At 43.4% G+C, this 16,332-nt stretch overlaps 2 protein-coding genes across 5 annotated transcripts in view; one reads left to right on the top strand and one right to left on the bottom strand.

Annotated features, from left to right (window-relative positions):
- The window catches only part of RIMKLB (ribosomal modification protein rimK like family member B), a 153,014-nt gene that overhangs the window by 84,373 nt on the left and 52,309 nt on the right, over positions 1–16,332 (bottom strand). The gene's annotated exons all lie outside the window — the stretch shown is intronic.
- MFAP5 (microfibril associated protein 5) lies at positions 2,967–15,872 on the top strand. Of its 4 annotated transcripts, XM_032854921.1 has the most exons (10): positions 2,968–3,155; positions 3,678–3,737; positions 4,714–4,749; positions 9,469–9,513; positions 10,009–10,041; positions 10,638–10,673; positions 12,549–12,578; positions 13,295–13,382; positions 13,963–14,036; positions 15,457–15,872. In XM_032854921.1, the coding sequence occupies exons 2-10, from the start codon at positions 3,680–3,682 to the stop codon at positions 15,567–15,569; spliced, it is 513 nt and encodes a 170-aa protein (XP_032710812.1). In that variant the 5' UTR covers positions 2,968–3,155; positions 3,678–3,679; the 3' UTR covers positions 15,570–15,872. The 4 variants fall into 4 exon arrangements, with proteins under 4 accessions (XP_032710814.1, XP_032710815.1, XP_032710812.1 ...); XM_032854923.1 differs by lacking the exon at positions 9,469–9,513 and having other exon boundaries at positions 2,967–3,155; XM_032854922.1 differs by lacking the exon at positions 10,638–10,673.

Below are 16,332 nucleotides of genomic sequence, written 5' to 3'. Positions count from 1 at the left end.
TTGGGATCCCTGCTCAGTGGGGAGCCTGCTTCTTCTTCTCCTTCTGCAGCTTCCCCCGCCCCCCCGCCCCCGCCGCCACTCATGTTCTCCCTCTCTCTCTCTCTCAAGTAAGTAACATCCTTAAAAAAACAAACAAAAAATCAAAATCAAAACAAAACAAAACAAAAACTCTTGAGAAGCAGAGGAGACCAGGAAAGATTTGTGGGAAGAGAGAGCATCTAACCTGGGTTTTGATGTACCTATGAGCATTTATTTACTGGAACTGCGAAGACCTGTGTCAGAAAGGAAGGAACACAAAGTCCAAAGCACAGAGGCACGAAGTGAGTTACAGTTAGTCTGGGCTCCTAAGAAGTGGGAAGTTGTCTGACGACATATGTTTGCTAGCGTCTGACTCCTACACTGAGTCCATCGTTTCAAGTTTGGCTGTTACTAGTTTATTGCTTCATTCCTCTACACACACAGCTCTCTGCCTTTTCTCCTTTCCCACCTCGTATAATCCTCCTCCCTTCTTGCCTTCCTTTTATGGGAATTTTTTTTCCCCCTGCATTAGGTCCTGGATTTAATTTAGCTAGAGCGGACTGTAGTAATAACGTTTCTGTACATTTGCTCAGAGGCCTTCAGTTAATGTGTGCATTCTTTACAGACGAATAAACAGAAGAAGAGAGTCAGCGTGCTGTGCTGTCTTGCATGTCTGCCTCCCTTCTGTTTCCTTGCACTTTACCCATTTTCCATGAACTGGACACCCTTTTGGAAAACTACAATTTTCCTAGGTAACCCAAACGTTTCCTTGCCAGCATGGAGTGGCTTCTGCACCTGCTGGTCAGTATCTTGGAGCACTTTCCTGCTGCTGGAGAACCTGCTCTCCACCCCCAGAGATCAGCCTGTGTTGGATAGTGGCACAGGCTTCTGCCCCAGGAGTCCTTCCCCAGTGTTAGTGAGAACCTCAGAAAATTATAGCCTCGGGGCTCTGGATGGCCGGTGCTCATTTTTGACTATTGGTGCCGATCGCGATGCCGTGTACTTCAATGATAAACTGATATTGGAATAGAACAGAGGCTCACCAAATCACCGTGAGAAAAGAACTCTGAAGTTCTCCAAACCCGAGGTTCTAAGCCTAGGCTCTGAAAGCAAAATGGGAACAATGTTAGAGAAAAGGGGCCACCACAGCCTCAAGGAAGAAAAAAAATTCATCAGACTACTTTAAAAAGAACTGCGTTCTTGAATGCCCGTAAGCCCAGCATGAACAGATGATGATGGTCTCTACTTTCCCCCCCGTGCTTGCTGGATTTCCTCTACTTTCCTTCTAAGCCGCTGCTGCCTGCCTGCCCTCTCCCTGTGCCTTATACTATGAACATTCTGTTCCATTTTCACTGCCCCAACTCCAGACTCCCTCCTATGACCCCAGGAGAGCGCCCCTCCTACTGCCTGGGAAGGCTTTCCTATGCTATGGTGTCAAGCTGGGCCAGCATGTTGAGGTCATTGCTGTCCCTGCCAAATGATTGGCCTGAGTTCAGTTTGTCCATCTGTCTGAGCTTCATGGAAAACATGATTGTTGCTCTAAGCTCGCTATTATATGTCCAGACTTAGCTCTGCTTCACATCTGGCTTTTTTTGTTTCTTTCCCCACCCCCACCTCCCTGCCTTTTCTCTCCCTCTCATCAGACTAGAATCACATCTGTTTTTCCAGGATCTGCACTCTCATTGCAGAGCAGATGGGCGAAGAGCAAGTTCTCAGCCAGGCAGATGAGGAAGAGCTCAGTCTGGTACTCAGCTCTGTTCTAGAGACTGACCAGAACCCATATATCTCAGAGATGGGCACGTATCTGTCCTTTGGAGGAACCAAAGGTGCTATTTCCTTATTTCTGATTATGTCCATTGCTCTCCCCTCCTCCCAACTAACTAGCTTCCTTCCTTCCTCTCTTTTCCTCCCTTCCTTCTCTTTCTTACTTTTTTTCCTTTTCTAGTCTGTACTCTACGAACATGATCTGCTCTGTCTACCTATATTCGACTCTAATGTAGCTCCTCAGGGAGACAGACAATGTAGACTCAAGGAGCTCACACGGAATGAAACTTACACCCTAGTAAATGCACAGCAGCTCAACGATCCTTCAGATTTGCATTTCTGTAATTCAAATTTATTCCCTCCAAAGTGGAGACATTTTTACCAGCCTAGCCCCTCGGTCTCAATGAATAAGAACAAATACAAAGTCTTTAAAACTCCTGGATCACAGAAAGTGTCATCTACTTATGACATGATGTGGGGGAAAGAACTGTTGGAAAATAAGGCCAGAAAAGTGAGCTTAGCTCCCAGTTTGGGCTTCTAATGGCATTTTCTCCTGAAGATTCCAGAAACCAGGATTCTGAGCATAAACCTAAACAAAGCCAAAAGACAGAAAAAGACTAACATGTCTTCTTACAGAGAGCTCCTCCCCACTTCAAAAGGATTCAGATGGTACTATATTTTTCAACTTTTCCTAACAGCCAACCCTCCTCTTGGACAAAACTCATGTGGTGTCTGTGTGTGTTTGAATATGGAATAAATAGGATTCCCAGGGGTGGGAGAACTACATTCTTGAATGTGTGTGGGTCAAGAAAGAGAAAAAAGAGAGAGAGAGAAATACAGGGATATAAAGGAATTTGTTGGTGGTGAAGAGATGAATGCTGAAGAAGACAGCGAGACAGGAGGATGGAGAAATGTTTCAAACATGGAGGATGGACAGAGAAAGGCAGACTGTCCAATGATGAAAAGGAACCCAAGGCAGGAAGGGGCTGGGGACTAGGGACTGGGGCCGGGTTGCAAGAGGGAAAAGAAGCTCATGGAAGAAAAGCTTTTGCCAGCGGAAGCCCGGCCTCCTAGGGAACAGCAGCATCACTCACTGGTGTGGTCATAACCTTTGGAATGAGGGTGTGAGTGACTGCAAAGCCCCAGCCCCCTTCTCATTCCCGCCTCATCACACTCCTCTAGCCTGGCTTTCTCTCTCTCTCTCCCTTGCTCTCCCTCATCTCATTGTTTCAGAGTAGGCCAAATTTGAAGTCCTTCCCAGGGAGTGGCCCTGTTCGTCTTATTCTCCAGCCAAAGCAGAAACAGCGTGAGAAGGAGAGAGGCCCATTCGGCAGCCAAAGGACTCGGTGGACAGAGCAGAGGAAAAATACACAGTGAGTTGTTTGATTGTACAAAACCCTAGACAGACAGAGGGTGTGCGGGGTGTGTGTGTGTGTGTGTGTGTGTGTGTGTGTGTTGAAACTGAAAGGCTGGATGGGGACGGTGGGGAATGTCACTGACTTAGATTGAGTGAATACCCCATTTGTCCTTGGAATTCAAGACAAGACACCAAGATAAGTGGATGATATTTAAAAGCCACAGATATCAAAAAATTAGACACTGGGGGTGAAAGTGGCCACAGACTGGGGGCAACCATGCACCATCGAGAATACATAGTTTCCTCTGACTTGGCAGAAAAAAGGCGTGAGAATGAGAGTAATGGTAAGTGATCAAAGAGAGAATTCGAGGGAGAAATGTTGGGTGAAAGAAAAGAGAAAAGGCTGGAGTCGCACAGGGGACCAGGGAAAGCCCTGGGCAGACAAAGAGACAGGGGCCCTCCAGGCAGCCCTGCCTGGGCCTCAGATGCTGATGTGTCCGGAACATCACAGCTTCTCCTCTCCCAACACCCTTGTCAGATATGCTGCTCTTGGGACCCAAGGTGCTGCTGCTCCTCACTGCCCTCATCATCCCCTCTGGTGAGTCCCTCCCTTCAATCTTTTCTCCCTACAATGCCAGCTCCTGGGGGGAATGTGGAGCTGTAGGTTATGGGGTGGGATGGTGACGGGGACTGGCAGCAGTCATTCTTGCTCCCGAGTTCTAGAACTAATATTGAAGAAAAGGACAGATTTGTGTCTGAAAAGCAGGGGCTGGGATGAGACCAGAGATGATCTCAGACTTGGGAAGTATCTGGAGAGTTATGAGTATAAGATCCACACAAATGCTTATTAACCCAAAAAGAGGGTCACACACACATCGACGTACCGGTCAACAGAGGAAAGAGAAGCTGACACGCCAATGTGTCTGCAAACATACAGAGACAGCTAAAAAGAAAGAGCTAATAAGAAACTAGACCAAATTCAGTGCGTGAAGGGGCACAGTGGGAATATATACGCTCACACCTACCCACACTAGCTCCGGCACACACACACGTATTCACATGCACACAAACGTGCCAAGCTATGCTCTAAAGAAAAGCCATCACAGATGTCACAGAACAGAGCTGAAAGATTGGCCATGGAAAGTGAATCTTGGCACCTCGAAGAAATCCTGCTCTATTTCCTCATGCTGCCAGGTCCACACTGTCAGAAAATCACTTTGTGCCTTGTTCATAGTGTAGTTCGTACTATGGCTATGGGGTTAGGACAGGACACTTTAGAAAGGCTGTTAGCCCCGACTGCCGAACCGGACCTGACTCCTCCTAGGGAATGAGGGCAAGAGGGCATCCCACGTCAGGGCTTGGCAGAGCAGGGCTTTATTCTCAGGAACATATTTTTCTTGAGGGTTTCCATGTCAGCACTAATGGTCTGAGTAATTTTGTACTGAACTATACAGAAATACAATGCAGAAAAATAAAGTACAACCATTTCCCATCATTTTCTGATTCATTCTATAAAAGCTTTATGAGGTGTAGAGCTGGAGTCATTTATCCCTCTTCTCTGTCCTTTGGTACAGATTGGACACCACTAGGAGTCAGTGGTCAACGAGGAGGTAGGTGAGCCTTTGGATCTGGACTCTTCTGTGTTTTTAGTATATATTTAAGGAATCTCTACCCCCAGTGTGGGTTTGAACTCAAAACTCCGTGATTCAAGAGTAATATACTCTTCCAGCTGAGTCAGCCATGTGCCCTATCAGCTGGGGATATAAGAATAATGCAAATGAATGGTCAGAGTTAAAGAATCTATAATATAACAGAGAGACACATTGCCAAAGTATGGAAAATCGGATTCAACTCACCAGTTTCCATAACCCTGTTATCCTGTTTATAAAAGTTTCTTACCTTTATTTTTTTTAAGATTTTATTTATTTATTTGACAGAAAGAGACACAGCAAGAGAGGAAACACAAGCAAGGGGAGTGGGAGAGGGAGAAGCAGGCTTCCCACCCAGCAGAAAGCCTGATATAGGACTCGATCCCAGGATTTGGGATCATGACCTGAGCTGAAGGCAGATGCTTAACAACTGAGCCACCCAGGAGCCACAAATCTTCTTACTTTTTAACAACTGAAATACCTTGCCTAAATCCTCCTCTATACCCATCTCTTGTTTCTACTCTCCTATATGCATCTCTTATCTCACTGAGAAAACCCTACTAATCTTAACAGCTTTTTCCTATCCATGTAGCAACGGAGAAGCTAACATGCAGACAGAATAAAAAGTCATCTCAGTACTACAGCGAAATTCTGGCACTAATGGACAGAAACCAAAAGTTTTGGTTTCCAAGTGGCCACTTCCTCCAGCTTGATAACGGAAACTCCAATCAAACATCTCCACTCTGCCTCCAGACATTCAACATTATTACAATTTATCTCTTACTTTTCCCAACCCCTGAGAGCACAGCAGTATTAAACCCATTAATGGACCATAAAATCAAATTAGCAGATCACAATGGGTAATTTTTAATGAATTAGTACAGACTAAAATAAAAGTGGGGTACAGGGGCACCTGGGTGGCTCAGTGGTTAAGCCTCTGCCTTTGGCTCAGGTCATGATCTTGGGGTCCTGGGATCAAGTCCCACATCAGGCTCTCTGCTCAGCAGGGAGCCTGCTTCCCCCTCTCTCTCTGCCTGCCTCTCTGCTTACTTGTGAGCTCTGTCAAATAAATAAATAAAATCTTTAAAAATAAATAAATTAATTAAATAAAATAAAAGTGGGGTACATTGCAACAACATTTCGAGAGTAAGGCATTATCTTTTTAAACTCGTTTCAATTTTCCATGTGTGCATTGGGGCACAATATAATTTCTTCCTGTACATCCTGGTACAGAAGATAAAAATAAAGAAACACAACTTTTTTTTTTTTTAATCTGCTGCAGGTAAAGAATTCTGAATCCCAAATTTTCTGAGCCTACAGAGTTCAGCATTAGCAAAAAATTTTTGCATTCATTCTCTGGGCTGGTTAAAGTCTAGTCCTGGTCTACAAGTTTGGGATGGCTTTTCTAGAAGAAATATGATATGATTAAAATGCTTACTTAAGGGGCACCTGGGTGGCTCAGTAGGTTAAAGCCTCTGCCTTCCACTTGGGTCATGATCCCGGGGTCCTGGGATGGAGCCCCGCATCAGGCTCTCTGCTCAGCAGGGAGCCTGCTTCTTCCTCTCTCTCTCTGCCTACCTCTCTGCCTACTTGTGATCTCTGTCAAATAAATAAAATAAAATCTTTAAAAAAAAAATGCTTACTTAAGGGGCCCCTGAGTGGCTCAATCGGTTAAGCATCTGCCTTTGGCTAGGGTCATGAGCCCAGGGTCCTGGGGTTGAGCCCCATGTGGGCTCTCTGTTCAGTGGGGAGTCTGCTTCTCCCTCTCCTTCTGCTGCTGCTCCCCCTGCTTGTGCTCTCTCTCTCCCCATCAAATAAATAAAGCATTTAAAAATAAATAAAATAAAATACTTATTTAAGGGGCTCCTGGGTGGCTCAGTCAGTTAAGTATCTGCCTTTGGCTCAGGTCATGATCCCGGGGTCCTGGGATAGAGCCTGCACGGGACTCTCTGCTCCACAGGGGAGCTTCCTTCTCCCTCTGCCTGCTGCTACCCCCTCCCACGCCCGCCCCCGCCGCTTGAGCCATGCTCTCTGTCCCTAATAAATAAAATCTTTTAAAACATTGCCTACTTAAGGGGTGCCTGGGTGGCTCAGTTGTTAAGGGTCTGCCTTCAGCTCAGGTCATGATCCCAGAGTCCTGGGATCAAAATCCACATCAGGCTCTCTGCTGGGCAGGAAGCCGGCTTCTCCTTCTCCCACTCCCCCTGCTTGTGTTTCTGCTCTCACCGTGTCTCTCTCTGTCAAATAAATAAATAAAATCTTTTTCAAAATTGCCTACTTGGGATTTCTTTTCAGAGAACATGAATCCTAGATAAGCATTTATGCGGTGGTAGCTCACGGGAAATGTGGATAATCTGAGGAATACACCAAAAACCAGTACTCCATCCAGAAATTCTGAAGTGATGGCAAGGACTCATTCTTAACCCCTCTGCTCACCCACCGGTTCACTTGCATATCTTTGAGTGGCTGGACTGGAATGCAGATAGAAAGGGAACTGGCGGCATTCGGCTACACCCTGGAAAGGCTCCCCTCTTAACGGTTTTTGGAAGGACTCGGGCTAGTGGTTTTTCAAACGTCCTGGGGGATTGGAACAGACTTCGATTTCTTTTACCAAAATTTCATCTGAAATACGAAAGCTAATGCTGAGTGTTAACTATAAAAGGGCTCTTTTGTCAGATCTGATGACTTTCTACCTTGAATTTTTTTTAAAAAAGAGGATGATGTAAGCAGCCGGGGAAATTGCTTCAGAATGCATTATTTGCGTTTTGCCTCTGCCACAGTGATCAATAGCTCTGGCATGCTTTATAAAAACGCTATTTTCTCCAGACGAAACGTAGCATTTAGACGCTGAAGTTTTAAGGAAAAAGTCAAAGCAAACTGAATTTGCTGACCCCTAGTGGGCAAACTAGATTATGACGATAAGTCATCTACGAGAAAGAGTAATTATAGATGGGATATTTAAAATAATTAGGTGTTAACATTGCGTTGTTATTTTGCTTTTTAAAGTTGAGACGATTTGGGGCGCCTGGGTGGCTCAGGGGGTTGGGCCTCTGCCTTCGGCTCAGGTCATGACCTCAGGGTCCTGGGATGGAGCCCTGTGTCGTGGGGCTCTTTGCTCAGCAGGGAGCCTGCTCCCCCCCCAACCCCCGCCCCCAACTGCCTGCCTCTCTGCCTACTTGTGCTCTCTTTCCCTGCCAAATAAATTAATAAAATCTTTTAAAAAAATAATAAAGTTGAGAGAATTTGTTTTAGGTAGTGCTGTTATTTATAGTTTCATATACAGTTTTCTTAGCATATCCTAATAGATTCCACCTTAAGACCTGGACCATTTATTTTTTATTTTTCCTACTGCCTTTACTTTCCAATGATCAACTGCAAGGTATTTTCTACAAACACACTCTCTCTTCTCTCACCTCACTTCTCTTTGAACATCAGAAAATCATCCACGGAGCGCCTGGGTGGCTCAGTGGGTTAAAGCCTCTGCCTTTGGCTCAGGTCATGACCCCAGGTGCCCGGATCTGGCTCTCTGCACAGCGGGAAGCCTGCTTCCTCCTCTCTCTCTGCCTGCCTCTCTGCCTACTTGTGATCTCTGTCTGTCAAATAAATAAATAAATAAATAAATAAATAAAAGAAAATCATCCACATCACCTTTGGTGAGCATACTTGTATGTAAGCATATCAGCAAACTGATATCCAATTATTTCAAACCTGTAATTATCAGATCAGTGTCTTTGGTAAAGACAATTTGCACTTAAAATAAGTATTGCAAAGAGATCATCAATCCGTTGTACTTGCAACAAGCTGTATAACCTTGGGTAAATTATTTACTTGTTGGGTGCTCAAATTTTATCATCTGTAAAAACAGATTTTTTAAATAGTGCCTGGCACCTAGTAAACCCAAATTAGCTATTACATTATTATCTGATAGGACAATGAAATATGTTATTCTTCTATTCCTAAACTTAGGGGATGCCTGTGGAGGATTATCTGATGGGCATGTAGGTAAAGGAGACAAAGGGAAAAGGATATTCTGGGCTAGGACTGTATGTGTATATTCATGGAAGTGGGAAACTGACATTGTTTGGTTTGTCGGGAAAGGACTCCAAACAAACAATGAAAAACAATTGTGGGATACTCACTGTGCATTGGCAACTGTGCTTGACAGGTTTCACTTACTGCAAGTGCAAGAATGGGAGGACAGGGAATGCTCAAAAAGTGTTTTCTGGGGGGCCCTGGGTGGCTCAGTTGGTTAAGCGTGTGCCTTCAGCTCAGGTCATGGTCCTGGGGTTCTGGGATCAAATCCTAGGTAGAGGCTCCCTGCTCAGTGAGAAGTCTGCTTCTCCCTCTCCCTCTGCTCCTCCCCACTGCTCATGGTTTTGTTTGTTTTTTTTTTCTCTATCTCTTATATAAATAAAATCTTTTTTTTAAAGATTTTATTTATTTATTTGGCAGAGAGAGATCACAAGTTGGCAGAGAGGCAGGCAGAAAAAGGGGGGAAGCAGGCTCCCTGCTGAGCACAGAGCCTGATGCAGGGCTCATCCCAGGACCCTGAGATTATGACCTGAGCTGAAGGCAGAGGCTTAACCCACTGAGCCACCCAAGTGCCCCTCAAATAAATAAAATCTTTTAAAAATTACTTTAATTAAAAATAAATGTTTCCTGCTTTTTTTCTTTATTCAGATGATGTGACTCCAGTGACTCTAGAGACATTCACAGAAGATCCTAGTAAGCTACACTTTTTCTTTGTTTTCATCCTGGGAACAGAAGGAATGAGGATGGTATCTGTACAATGATAAATGAAGCATAGAAAAGAGGTCAGTGGGCACTCTGAGCTCATGCAGACCCAAGTGTCTGTCTTAGATACCACTGATGCTGTGAGGATATGGCCCAGGAGTCCATATATCCTTTCACTTCAATCTTTCTTGCCTCCTTTTAGATCAACCCTTTTTTCTGCTTCCCTTTCCCACTTTTTCTGCCTGTGTTTTTTAATATATATATTTTTTAAGATTTATTTATTTGACAGAGAGAGAGATCACAAGTAGGCAGAGAGACAGGCAGAGAGAGAGGGGAAGCAGGCTCACTGATGAGCGGAGAGCCCTATACAGGACTCAGTCCCAGAACGCTGAGATCATGACCTAAGCTGAAGGCAGAGGCTTAACCCACTGAGCCACCTAGGTGCCCTGCCTGTGTGTTTTTACTCCCTGTGCTGTGTCTTTGCAGATCTGGTGAATGAGCCCTCTACAGATGAAACAGGTAAGCCTTACTACTGCTTTTAAAATGGCTTGAGTCTTGTTAATATCCACAATATATTCCAGCTTTTGACTTAGTCCTGTATTTTTGTCTAAGAAAAGAATAGAGGGATTGGGGGTGTTTTTTTCAGTGACAGTGGGATAATGGGAAGGAGTCCCCCAGTCCTCTAAAAAGATGAAACAAAGTGGATGAATACCTAAAATAAGGCATGTATAATAAACTATAATGTCAGTAGGCCAAATATTTTTCAAAAAATTTCACAATTACTTCAATTAACTCTAATCCCTTGGATATAACACACAAACCCAGCCACAGCCTTGACTTTGCCCCAATACCTCCATTCTCCCTTTTTCTCAATCTTTTTTTTTTTTATGGGGGAGGGGCAGAGAGAAAATCTGAAGCAGGCTAGAGGCCCAGTGCAGAGCTCGAGCTGCGGTTTCATCTCAAGACCCTGAGATCATGACCTGAGCTGAAACCAAGAGTCAGACACTTAACCGACTGAGCCGCCCAGGCACCCCTCCATTCTTCCTTTTGCTCCTCTGCCTTCCCCCTTGCCAGTTCAAAGCCCTCCTCACACCTGCTGTTTTGTGCCTTTTCAGTTCTGGCTGATATCGAGCCTTCCACAGATGACCTGGGTGAGTTCAGATCGGGATCCCAGGGCCACTGGGGCCATTCTGGGCTTTCCCCAGAGCCCATTCTGGAAGGCAGTACAGCTGGTCAAGGATCCGAAATAGACGCGACTACAGTTCAATGAGCACATTCTTCCAACAGTTCAATTTAGATGAATGACATTTTTGATCCCCTAACATGCAGGGATTGTGCTCGCTGTTTGATGTACAAAACACCAATATGCGATCTTTTCCTCAGAGTTTCCGAGCCTGGGTGGGTAAAGGCAAGACAAATATATAAACAGTCAATGTTTGGGAAGCTAAAGGGAAACTTCCTCGAAGTAATGGTTGAACCGATTCTTGAAAGAAGATCTGGAGCCAGCCAGGCAGTCAAAGAAGGAACAGTATGTTCCAAGATTTGAACACAAAATAGAGCTTGGCACAATGAGGAAACATTTTTTTTTTTAAACAATTAGGGCAAAACCTACAAGAAACAAGGGGTAGGATGTAGGAAAAGGAGACAGAAACTAGATTTTGAAGAAATAGTTATTGCAAACCTACTACTGAGCACCAGCAATGTAAAGATGAACAAAACTGATTTCCTTTTACTTGGTATTTTTTTTTGTCTACTACACAAGATAAACAAATGGGTAACTTACTTTAATTTCATAAAATGCCATCATCAGGATAAGCAACAGAAGGAATAGATGACTAAGAGAGTCCTTGAGTATAGTCCGTGCCGGGGCTTAGGAAAGGGTTCTGTGGAGGACACACTGATTAAGTGGCTTCTTGAATGACAACTGGAAGTGAATTGAGTAATTAGAGAGAAGAGCTCTGGGGTGAAGACACACGATGCAAGAAAGGCTTAGGATGGAACTAAAAACCCATCAGAATAGTTTTAGACAAAGAAAGATTCCCACCAGATTTGTGAATTGGAAATCCAGCCAGGATGCTATTACACTAGTCCCAATAAAAGATGATGGCCTGAACTCACTGAGGTGGAGGCAGGGAGAATTAAGTGTGAGCTATGATAGGGGACTGTTGAGATGATGTCCAGTGTCCTGTTGGGTAGATGGTGGGACCATTCACTGAAGAGCATGTTGAATTGGTGAAGGGGAAGTAGGACAGTTTAAGACATGTTAGATTTGAAGGATCTTTGAAAAATCGACAAACTCTTCCATAAAATGGCAGGTGGCTTTATAGGTTGGGAGCTTGGAAGAGATCTGGGCTGGAAGTAGAAGTCTGAGAATTCTCAGCATGTAAGTCTGCCATTGAAACCAGGGCATAGATGAGATCATGTAGCATTCTTCCCATAGTATTCTATCTACCAGCAACTCTTCCAATGGCATTTTGACACATAAATCCCATGGTTAGTGTCTTCCCAAGACTCATCTTACTCCTATTATTCATTCTACAAGTTAGGCCTGTATTTAACTTGACATTAGATTAGGTTTGGCTATGGCTGTGACCTTTGCTATTCTTTGCTGAATAACTTTTATCTGAGAACCCATGATGATGTATTTGATTTACAGAGAAGAAATTTTCTTTTAGGAGTAAGAGCTTCTACAGGGTAACAATCTTTTCTCTCCTTAGCTGTAGGATGAAGCTCTTCTGGGCATAGGGATCCTTGCCTGATATCTCCACTAAATGTGATTTTGATCAACAAAACAAAGATACATTTTCAATTCTAGAAGAGGAGAAAGGCAAAATCAGATTTCCCATCCTAACTTCTAAATCTCTCCAGTTTTGTGGAACAGAATAGCCCACTGTGGGTTTTGTTAGAAGTTGCTAAAAGCATTATCAACTCCTTTGGCTTTTTATTTATAAGTGAGGTAACATGACAGTTGCAGAAGTAGTGACTTCTAGAACTGGTAATAACTGAGTAAAATTTCTGCCTTCCAGCTTCTCCTGCTGATAAAAATACCACAACAGGTATGAATATCTTTTGCACGTCTTTTTCTTCAGCTTTCTTCTCAGGGATTCATACCTTCTTGCTCTTTGGAGGATACTTGATATACCTTCTAGCTTGCTTCCAGTTCTTTCTCAAGGAGTATTTTTAGTGCCCTTCATTCCTACCTTTTTTTTTTTTTTTAATGAGGTCTTATCCTCAAGCTCATGGGGAAAAGATGGGACCACTGTTGGATGGTCCTGAAAGATTCCTATTCCTAAGCTGCCTTTGGACTTTCTGTGGTGGTTAATGAGTTAGGAAGTGACAGCAAGGACTCAGTATTACTCTGGTTGTCGTGGCCAAAGTTGCTCTCTCTATTGTACTGATGATTCTGATGTGCATCTAGGATTGGAAACTACTAAAACAGAAACTGTGGCCCACCTAAGAATTCTGATTCTTTAGAATGGGGTTAAAAGCTTCTCAATTTATATTTCATATGGCCACCTGGATAACCCTAGAAAGACTTTCCTAGAAGAAACCTGAGATTATTTTATCTACTTTTGCTTCTAGGTAGGAAAGCACCTAAATTTTATTTCAGCCAATTTTCTACCATTCTCTTTTGGTCAACAGGGAGGGCATTCCCCCAACTTGTAATAATCCTGTGTAGAGATCACTTTGTATTTTTCCCCCCATTCTGTCTACCTTCTTCCGTCTCTTGAATCCTTTGTGGATCCCTGTTTTCTCTGCTGGACTTCTTCAGACTGCCGGGATGAAAAATTTGCTTGCACGAGACTCTACTCTGTGCATCGGCCAGTCAAGCAATGCATTCATCAGTTATGTTTCACAAGGTAAGGGGTCCCAGGACAGGTAGAAAGCATCATCCATGGTAGTGGTTTCATGTCCGTAACTGCTTAATGAACACCCACTCTGGGATTTCAGTTTTTGGTGGCACAGGAGTTTTTAACATGATCCTTAGCTATTCCCACTGGTGCCAGATAGAACCCGGACTCTGAACTGAGGTATATGGAGAACAGACTGACCAGTAAGACTAGATGCTAGAAGGCTAGTGAGATGAGAGCTGGGGAAAAGATAGTCATGAGAGAAGTACTGGTACAGTGAAATCTAGTACCTCACAGAAAAAGGCTGAAGCGAAAGATCCAATAGCGGGGAGGAGTATTCAACTTAACTCTAGGTGGGAGTGTGCAAAGTATCACTAGGAAGAATAATTAATACCATTCCATCCCCTGCACTCCTCTGGGAGGGAAGAAAAAGCAGTCCAGAAAAATTAAGGAAATCCAGAGTGGAGGAGAACAGTTAGGGAGAGTGGGGAATACAGCAGTTGAGCAGGCAACCTTGGCCTAGGCTAGTTCTCCCTCCCTATGCTCTTTTCTATCTACTTTCCTAACCATTTTACTGGGACTCTGGCAGTTTACGACGTATGTACATCATCAACAATGAGATCTGCTCTCGTCTTGTCTGTAAAGAACACGAAGTTATGAAAGGTAAGATGATGGCTGGGTGTCAGTGGGAGGGGCAGTTATAAGAGAGAGGAGTAGAAACATGGTCCTAATGGTTCCAAGGTCTGGCTTCTGAGGAGGGCTTTAGGCCACCTCCTTAACCCCCAATAACCCCTGGTTTGCCAAGTTATGCTAAATAAGCAATCTAAGTAAAGAAGTATGCTTAATATATAAGAAAACGGTGCTTGGGTCTCTTTCCAGCTAGGCTGTAACCCCCACCTTCTCCTATACATAGAGCTTTCTGAAGCTCTAGCTGCTTTGAAGCTCACTGGGGTTCTAGGTGAAAAGCACAAGTCAGGGCCAGCTGGCTGGCTCAGTCTGGAGAGCATGCAACTCTTGATCTTGGGGTCACGAGTTTGAGCCACTCATTAGGTATAGAGATAACTTAAAAAAAAAAAAAAAGCCAAGTCAGCCATTACAAATAATAGACTAACAGTTGGCAGCCATGTTCATAAAGGAACAACTTCGTAAAAAAAAAAAAAAAAAAAATCTACTAATTTGGAGACACTGATGTTTGTATAGAGCCTATAAGTAAATAATAATAAAAAAAAAACAGATTGGACATTTAGAAGTTGGCAACATTTTAAACAGTCTGCCAATTCCAAGAACCATTGAAATTACTTATTGTGAAAATTTAGAAGTAAATGAGGGTAAAACAACTTTAAAAAAGAAAAACAAGATTACAAGGGTCCAAAGTGTGTGGTTATAAACCTTGCATTGTGAGAATAAAGATACTTCTCACCTTCCCTATGGCCAGCCCTGAACGATAAGTGTGGTTGGTGAAGGCACCACAGACACAGCCCCTTCTGACTCAGCAGCCCATCCTGCACTGAGCTTCTGAGTAAGAGCTGTAGTTAACTTCGCAGAAGGGAACTTGCCACTTGCCCCCATTGGCCTTGTGCAAGCACCTGCAAGGGAAGCACCTTGAGACTGAGGATGAGTACTTTGGACTCTAGGCACTTTCAAATGTCTCAGGGGACTTACTAAAATTAGCTATTTGCACGTAGTAAACAGATAGATAGTCAATGATTGAATCTCATGGTTTTTGCTATTAATAAATCCATGATTATAAGAACTGGGAGCTAGGCATCCAGAGGAACCTAAAATTTACCTGCCACCTGGGCTAGGTACTTTGCACATATTATTTCATTTTAATACTCACAACTACACTGTGGAGGCTGGTATTTCATGCTTATTATCCTGGAAGGGATAGTGTGGTTCAGCAAAGTTAAGGAACTTTCTAGTAAGTAATAAATAACTGTAAGCTGCACATCTGGGGTTGTAGCCCAGATCTAGTTCTCTTCAGTCTTTCACTACAGCACCCTACAGTCCTCTATCTCTTAACATGGAAGCCCTTGTTACCTTTTCTGCATTCCCAACCCATTATGCTCTGCTTCTCTTCTAGATGAACTTTGCCGTCAGATGGCTGGTTTACCCCCAAGACGACTCCGTCGCTCCCACTACTTCCGACTTCCACCCTGTGAAAATGTGAATTTGCAGAGACCCAGCGGTCTGTGATCACCAAGGAAGAGGAAAGAATAATGTGTGGGTGGGAGGAAGAGAATGCCCTAACAAGAGGGAACTCTTTCTTGTCCAACCATTGTCCGCTAACCCATAGACATTAGTATTTCTTAAACCAATCCCTTTGCAGTGCCTAGCTTTTGCCTCCATTCCCTGACTGATAACAAAGTCTGTATTATTGCATAATTTTGCTGTTTCTCAATATCATAGACGTAGATTAATGATAACCATGTGGCTTATATACAAACATCCTATACACAATTTCAAAGGAAAATAAACATTAGGTTAATATTGACCGTTGAATCTGTCTGAACTAGATATTAGGGAGGAAGAAGCTATTGCTGTCCATTTTGGCTGGCCATAGAACTCTTTTTTTTTTTTTTTTTTTACATTTTTCAAGAGCTTCCTAGATGAACATGTCATTCATTTATATAGTATTTTTTACTCTTATTTTAACTATTTTGTTGGATTTGCCTGCTCAGATTTTTCAGAAGAGTCATGGTAATTTTTGTAGTCCTAGAGAATTCTCCAGAATACAGAGCTACACAATCCTACTAGCAACACATAAAGACCCAAGATGAGGTCTGCTGCGTTCAGAGGCCAAGGATAAAGAGAAAGGAGTAAGCTATGTATGGAACTGGGACTCATGGTTCCCTGTTTACTTTTTCATGTAGTTGTCCAACTGGCAGGTAGGGATACAAAGTCCCATTTACTTGTTTTTGGTCATATGGGGGTTAGCCCACTGTCTCAAATTAGACAA

This window comes from Lontra canadensis, unplaced genomic scaffold, assembly GCF_010015895.1.
Source record: "Lontra canadensis isolate GAN:19392208 unplaced genomic scaffold, GSC_riverotter_1.0 scaffold9, whole genome shotgun sequence".
In the NCBI taxonomy this organism is placed as follows: Eukaryota; Metazoa; Chordata; class Mammalia; order Carnivora; family Mustelidae; genus Lontra; species Lontra canadensis.
This window is presented reverse-complemented; position numbering and strand designations above follow the sequence as displayed.